This window comes from Plectropomus leopardus, chromosome 4, assembly GCF_026936395.1.
Source record: "Plectropomus leopardus strain MGB_pleo_1.0 chromosome 4, ASM2693639v1, whole genome shotgun sequence".
Classification (NCBI taxonomy): Eukaryota; Metazoa; Chordata; class Actinopteri; order Perciformes; family Serranidae; genus Plectropomus; species Plectropomus leopardus.
The window spans coordinates 39587807-39595000 of record NC_142179.1 but is presented as its reverse complement, the minus strand read 5'-3'; the positions used below and the strand labels follow the sequence as shown (position 1 = coordinate 39595000).

At 42.0% G+C, this 7194-nt stretch overlaps 1 protein-coding gene across 4 annotated transcripts in view; it reads right to left on the bottom strand.

Moving 5' to 3' along the window:
- tncb (tenascin Cb) overlaps nucleotides 1-7194 on the bottom strand; it is a 178990-nt gene that overhangs the window by 40723 nt on the left and 131073 nt on the right. For 3 of the 4 annotated variants that reach the window (XM_088077260.1, XM_088077262.1, XM_042488001.2), the window contains exons 10-11: nucleotides 6747-7010; nucleotides 2620-2895 (exon numbers count right to left, since the gene is read on the bottom strand). In XM_088077260.1, the coding sequence (XP_087933386.1) occupies nucleotides 2620-2895; nucleotides 6747-7010 (540 nt within the window). The remainder of the gene's footprint in view (nucleotides 1-2619; nucleotides 2896-6746; nucleotides 7011-7194) is intronic. The other variant, XM_088077261.1, reaches the window with a different exon arrangement.

Here is a 7194-nt window from a genome sequence, read left to right as displayed (position 1 = left end):
AGTGACAAAAGCGCCTCAGGGTTTTTTTTTTTTGTCCTCTGTCAATCCTCCCATCTTCCTTCCACTTGACTGATCCTCATCAGTGAAATGTTGAATGATAATGTCAGAATAGACTCTGTCATAAAAAAAATGAAGTCTGAAACTGCTTCTTTTTTACATTCTAGCCTAGTCTAAAATGTTTTATAGAGTAAGAGTGAGAGAGTTACTCAGATATTTGGTTCTGTTTTATTTGTGAACTTATTATGCACACACTGGAATTCACAGCATGTTAATCATGGGTGATGACTGTGATTAGTGTAGTGTGTGGGGTAAACTAGGGCACCTGTTGCGTCCTAGTTACAAGCACACATTCACACACTGAATCTGACTAAATGTAGCCGGCCAATCAGGAAGTGCCTACTTGAGTATGTGCAGAACCCACAGTATATAAGGAGGTGGCTCTCCCGCAGTCAGTCATCCTGCACCTTCTTCAGCAAATATTGTAGGAGTAACAGGAAACTGTGGTGATAATAAGAGTGGTGAAGGGATGACATATTTTTGTAGGCCAACCAGGAAGTTGGCATCGCACTGATTCCCTCGTCAAAAAACTTATGGGGTTTTTTGAATGGGATTTTCGATTATCACCAAAAATAAGCTTTGTGACTAACACGAGTTTATGAGACTTACATGTTTTGTTTAGCATGATAATCTTCACAGATGAACACCATTTTTGTGTGATTTGAAGCATAAATGATGTTAGGCTATACACGAACTACATCGCGATTGCACAACTTAAACGTCACAACTACAAATACTATAAAAACACATTAAAACTTGATCGAAAAATATTATAAACAGATAAATTCGAGTGCGACTCTGTAAAGCTGTAAAGGCAGATAAGTGGGTTTAATGAGTTTCTGTGTCCGCTGTAATGATGTTTAACATCCTAGACAAACACTGTAGTCCCATTTAGCCACTTTTTTTTGACCTTCCTCTAATCGGAAGGTCAGCGGTTCAATCCCTGGCTCCTCCAGGCAACATGTTGAAGCATCTTTGGGCAAGATAGTGAACCCCAAATTGCTCCCCATGCTGCATCATCGGAGTGTGAGTCACCTAGCAGCAGGTGGCACCATGTATGGTTACCTCAGCCACCAGTGTGTGAGTGTGTGAGTAAATGGGTGAATGTGACATGGAGTGTGCAAGTGCTTTGAATGATCAATAGACTAGAAAAGTGCTGTACAAGTGCAGTCCTTTTACCATTTACAGACCCTGAAAAAGAGCCTGATATGTCCAAGGGATACAACCGTATAAATAAGCAAGGGAAAGACCTTCGCGCCACCATACATATCTCTGTGACACTCACTCCACAGAGCAAGGCCCCCAACACTGCCACACCACATGTGAAGTGTGAGTGGACAACAGTGGGAGGGTCCCTGCCTCCCTCTAGGCTTGGGAGAAGCACTGACAAAATCATCTTGCAAGGTGTTTCTTGGATAAGGCCTTACCAGCCACACCATCACCAAAGCACACAAACAGCTGTTCACTGCATCTGATGGGGGCCATGCATTCCACATAACTTGCCAATGCAAGAACTGGGCAAAGCAGATGCAATATTGCCTCCCTGTCACCTTCATGGGGTTCGAGGACAAAAGGCATTTTACTTTATTACTCTTGACCTGAACAAACTCCATATGTTCTTGGGAACAAAGGAGGGATTTCGTCCAAGAAAAGCCCTACTGCGGTCATTACAAAGCAATGGGGGTGCACCAATAGGGCTGTCCAGAGTCCTGGAGGGATCCTTCACCAAGGCCATAAGCCCCAATAGTATGTCCTATATCGGGGAGGAGGTACGCATCCTGACCCGCTGCAAGAACTGCTTCACTAGAGGGTGGGCAGAGAAGCTCCTTCAGTCCGCATGTCAAAGTGTCTTCGGACAAGATAGGGAACCCCAGCTGCTCCAGATGGCTGCTACATTAGAGTGTAATTGTGTATGACTATTAAAAAAAAGAGAAGCAGGTGGAACCTTGTGCAGTTGCAGTTGCCAGCAGGATGGAATGTGTGTGAATGGGTAAATGTGACTCATAGTGTAAATGTGCTTTGAGTGGTCAAAATGACTAGAAAAGTGTATACAAGTGCAGGTCCATTTACCAGGTCCATTTAAAAACTGTGGGTTCCACATGTATTCAGGTATGCAACGTGTATTCATATTCAGTGTGTGAATGCAAGCTTGTGATTGGAGGAGTAGTAGTGTCCAAGATTTCACTCACAAAGATTTGTCTAATTAATTTTAGGCTTAGTTAATTATTTTACTTTTTTTCTAGATATTCTTAATATCAGGCCAATGAGAATAATTTACTGAGATGGACATTATTTAAGGGGCATAGGAAAATTGACAGCATTCATTTAAATCTGACAGTGTATAAACAGACACAAACAAGTGGTTCTATAACACTTAGTGGAGTCAATTTAACTAACAAATTCAGCCACATCAGAGCTGAATAGACAAACACCTTCTCACAACTGCAAGCAATTGCTATTCAGAAAGTCCACATGGAAAAACAATGATTAATCCACTATGTGCAGCAGAAGAAGAAGGAAGCAAAGGAAGGAGCAAGGTTCTGATGCTGACAGCATTGATACCTGTAATGGTGTCTGCAAAGACAGGGTCTAAGAGAGCCCCCCTGTATACCCCGTACAGATTGGCCCTGTACCAGGTGCTGGAGGAGAGGCCAGTGATGGCAACGCTGCGAGCATCAGCGGACGCTGTATGGTTTTGCCACTCTGTACCCGTCTCTGCATCGGTAACCTCAATCAGAAAGGCATCAAATGTCCCGTCCTCAGCTGACCAGGACAGGAGGAAACTGTCCCACCACACATCGCTGACAGTGATGTTGGTCACGACAGGCTTCTCTTCCTCTGATTGATGACAAACACATCAACATGGGTTATGGAGTTATGGGGCTGGGACAGATACAGAGTGAAGACAAAAGGTTAGGCTGATACAGGTTTTTCATTGGCACTATAATGTTTTGGACTAAAACTAAACTAGGAACAGATGAAGATTTCAATTGTTAAAAAAAATCCAGAATCAGCTCTTGTCAGTCTAACCTTAAAACACACAAACATACATGGATCAAACTTGTGGGTTTTATTTGAAGCTTTCTTGTTGGGAACAATGTACATTATGAAACATAAAGAAATGAGCTTCTGCTCAACAGTGGATTAATCCTCCTTGACAATATCAACTGCAACAAGGGGGGTGAAACTGATGACCTCTCATTTGTATTTCAATCATTCATTTTGCTGTCAAGAGAAATAAAGGTAAAGGCCCTCGCTTTATCAGGGTGGAAATATTCCCTTCTTTCCAATACAAAAGGCCAGAGGGGATAAAAGGCCTCATTATAAGTGGCTGCCTATAGCCATCTCCTCTACATTTCCATATAAGTGGGAAGGCTTAAAAATATAGACATGCTGATGCAGCTTGTGTTCAATAATGGCTGTAAACAAGCCATTAACATTTAAAGGTGCAGTGTAGCCCAACCAATATGGCAAAAGCATGCCATCCACTTCAGTCCTATTGATAGGCCATGCAGAGCCTCGTGCAGTAGCATGTAATTGGGGTTCAATGAGTGTGCAAGCATTGAAAAAGGAGATTAGATAGAGTTGGAGAAAGATGGTGCAGGTAAGCATCAAGGCTCCATTATCGTCTTTTCACTGTGTGGAAGAGTGGAGTGCAAATGGGATGGTAGACAATAGGAGGGGGGACTTTGCTGGAATCTGCTCATAGCTTATGAGAGCTCATATGGACATTGAAAATGCATTTACAGGATATGTGTAGGAGGACTTTCTGGCCCTGTAGAGTAAGGAAGATTTGCAGAAAATAATACTTAGCAACACTTAGCTTTCCAACCTAGGATTTATAAGCAACATGTCAAATAATTGTTAGGTTTTCAATGTTAAAATAATAATAACTGGATCATTATTTCATTACACACTATTTATTAACACATTAATGTAGTTGTAAGTGGATATTATTGCAAATCCACCGCGTCTTGTGGGTGACCTTAGGGGGAGACGACTCTATTTAAAAAAAAAAAAAGACAATATCGGAAAACACTATAATGATATAAAATATACCTTTATATTAAAATTTAGGATTTCTCAGAAGTACTCTATATGAATAAACACTTAAAATGCCTTATAGCTTATTAAGACTACATTATAGTGTGTTATAAACCATGCATTTAATGTTTATATACTGCTTATAAGTGCTAGAGAGGGTGGTTCATTTTTAGAGGTCCATTTTGGCTTGGAATTGATTCTCAGCAGGTCAGTTAACCAGCTTTGAGAAAGGCTTAAAAATAAACTCTCTTAACCCTTTCTGTGATTGTGAGGGACAACTCCTTCTCCGCTCGCTCTACCCCTCCTCCTCCTGTAAATACAGCGCCATCAGTGTTTGTGCTTCATGTTTGGAGATGATAAAGGCAGCAGATCGGCCATGGATTAGAAGGCTGCTGATTTCAGAGACAATGTTTAACAGGAGTCCCAGCATGTGGCCTTTTATCTGACACAGCCGCAGTTCATCATGGTCAAATGGCACAAAACCAGAGTGGTGGATGGGGGGGCTCACGCCAACAATTATCACATGAATGAACATTGTGCAGGGTGCACACATGTCCCCCCCCCCCCACACACACACACACACGAATCTGTATTCTGCTTTTCTTAGAAGTGTGTATTCCAAAAACTTCAACAAAAGACAATTATTCAGAAGCTCACCAGCTTTTCCCTCATGCCATATAGATTTGTGCCTGTAGCCATGCATTAAATGGGCACTCACTGCAAAACTGGTAGATTTGCTTGAGAAATTTTAGGCTTTGAGGCACTCTGACCACAGCTCATGAAATATAGGCTACCACAATCACCTCATTTGTCTTTTCTTGTGTTGGTTTAAGAAGCTGGAGAAAAAAAAGAAAAATAATCCCAACTGCTATAAATGACCCGTGTGTGTTTGTGTGTGGTTGGGGAGGGTAGAGTGACTTACATTGAGAAGCTAACAATGAATTCAATTCATTAACTTGGTTTGGCTGCAGAACTGAAGGACAAAAAAGTGAACCTATACAATTAATAATAACTTGTGTTACTCCGAAAGCCTTCACCAAAGAAACAGTGGGCTACATTCAGAGGAGCTTTTGTGTCAGACACATGTTAAGGCTGTGACACACCAAGCTGATGATTGGCCGTACACCCATGTTGGTCTGACGGCAAGCGACAGAGGCATGTCTGCATTGTGTCCCACACCGCTGGCCAGAGTTGACCCTCATTTGCCATTTTTTGGCCAATTCAGCATGTTGAATCAGCAGCTGCCGTGGACACCATTGGAGAATGAAATCAGATTTTCATTTTCATTTTCACCTCAGCACAAAAGACAAATGGACGGGAGGAAGTAAACAACTAAAATTCAGAGGGAGGGAGGTCAAAACAAATTTGTTGTATGAAGTAAGATTGTTTTTCTTTAAGCATTGAGCTCTCTGAATGTTTCCTAATGAGTTGTGTTGTTGTTCACAGGCTCACTATAAATTTACTTAGTTTTTTTAAGTCTTGGGTTGTGTTGTTAATGTGCTAACTGGCTAACTATTGTAAAGGTGGTCTTCCGATCTCCTATTTGGAATGATGAATACAGACGACCAAACATGTCAAATGGTACACTCTGGGATGCTGTTACCGTGATGTCAACATGGTGTCCACATGGTGGAATGACACTGCACTGCCCTTATGTTTTCACCACAGCACATGGCAACCAGCGCAAACTGTCATGATAGTCAGGATTAAGCAACAGAGTCACTGACAGTTAGTTGCATAGATACCACGGATGTGATGATGCATTGCGAGTCAGTTAAAAATTGATACAAAATGTGTGAGATTCAAATCAGTGAAATGAAAAATGAACCACAACACTTTTTTTGAACAGCAGAGGGCATAATCTGCTTTTGACTTTGCTTGCTTGACGTACCATGTCACTATGTGTTCAACGTCCTACGTCACATCCAAGACTGGAGACAGCCCGCCAACGTAAATAAGACAAAGCAAAGGCTCTGCGACAGGCAATATTCAAAGACGAGATGCGCCCTGCAGTTTCAAATCGGGAGTGTGGTGGCATTTGAGCCTCCTCAAGTCAGAAAGAAATAAAGGTGGGAAGATAACAGAAAAAAAAGTCTACCAATATTGCAAGAGGGTGTTGAACTACACAAACAGTACGACTAACATGATGCAGCATGAGAGCTGGCATCATAGTAATGAACTCCAGTCAGCCCCGCCTACACATGTTATTCCTTAATGACAACTATACGGCCAGACCACACTGACAAGCACATTTGCAACCCTGCTTGCCCAAACGAGTACATGAGCCAAAAAGAGTGCCCAACTTATCAGCCACAATGCAAAAGCATATCTACACCAGCCACTTATGTATAATGTATAATGTTTGAAATAATTATTAGAATATTTGTCAGTCATAATTTTTCTGTAATCTCATTTTTAATAAAAAAAAAAAAAATCATGAGAAAATTGCATCGTGAACCAAGTATCGTGAATTGTATCGAATCCCGAGTTGAGTGAATCCCTGATAGATACTAAGCTGCTATACATACTGTAGTACTGCCAAGAGTTAGTTTGCTGGCACTTCCGGCACTCTGTGACATAAAGGCATTACTGCTTAGTCAGGGACATTGCTCCTAAAGATGAAAGGTGTTTTTTGCACTACTCACCTGTGGGTGCTGAGATGGTGGTTGGTGCACTGGTCCTGCGGCCCCTCTCGGCGATGACGCTGATGGTGTACAGCATGCCGGGTGTGAGGCCCCTGAGGACGTGAGACTCAGAGCTGCCTGGGACCACATCCTCAGCCCTGTGGCCATCAACAGATACATAAACAAGTCTGAAGGAATCCAGTTTGGCCAGGGGCCGTCTCCACTCCAGCATCATGGTGGTCTCTGTCACCTCTGCAACAGTCAGGTCCTTGGGAGAATCCAGGGCTAAATAGAGAGGAGGAGGAGAGATTGTAAACAAGGCTTAAGATTTGACACTGCAGAGCAACTTGTTAAAGACAAAACTCGAAGCCACTATCTGAAACGGTTTTACATTAATTTCTCTTTTGCTATATGCCTGTGCTTGAGTGCCCATTCACATACATAACACACACACAAAATATTAATTTAA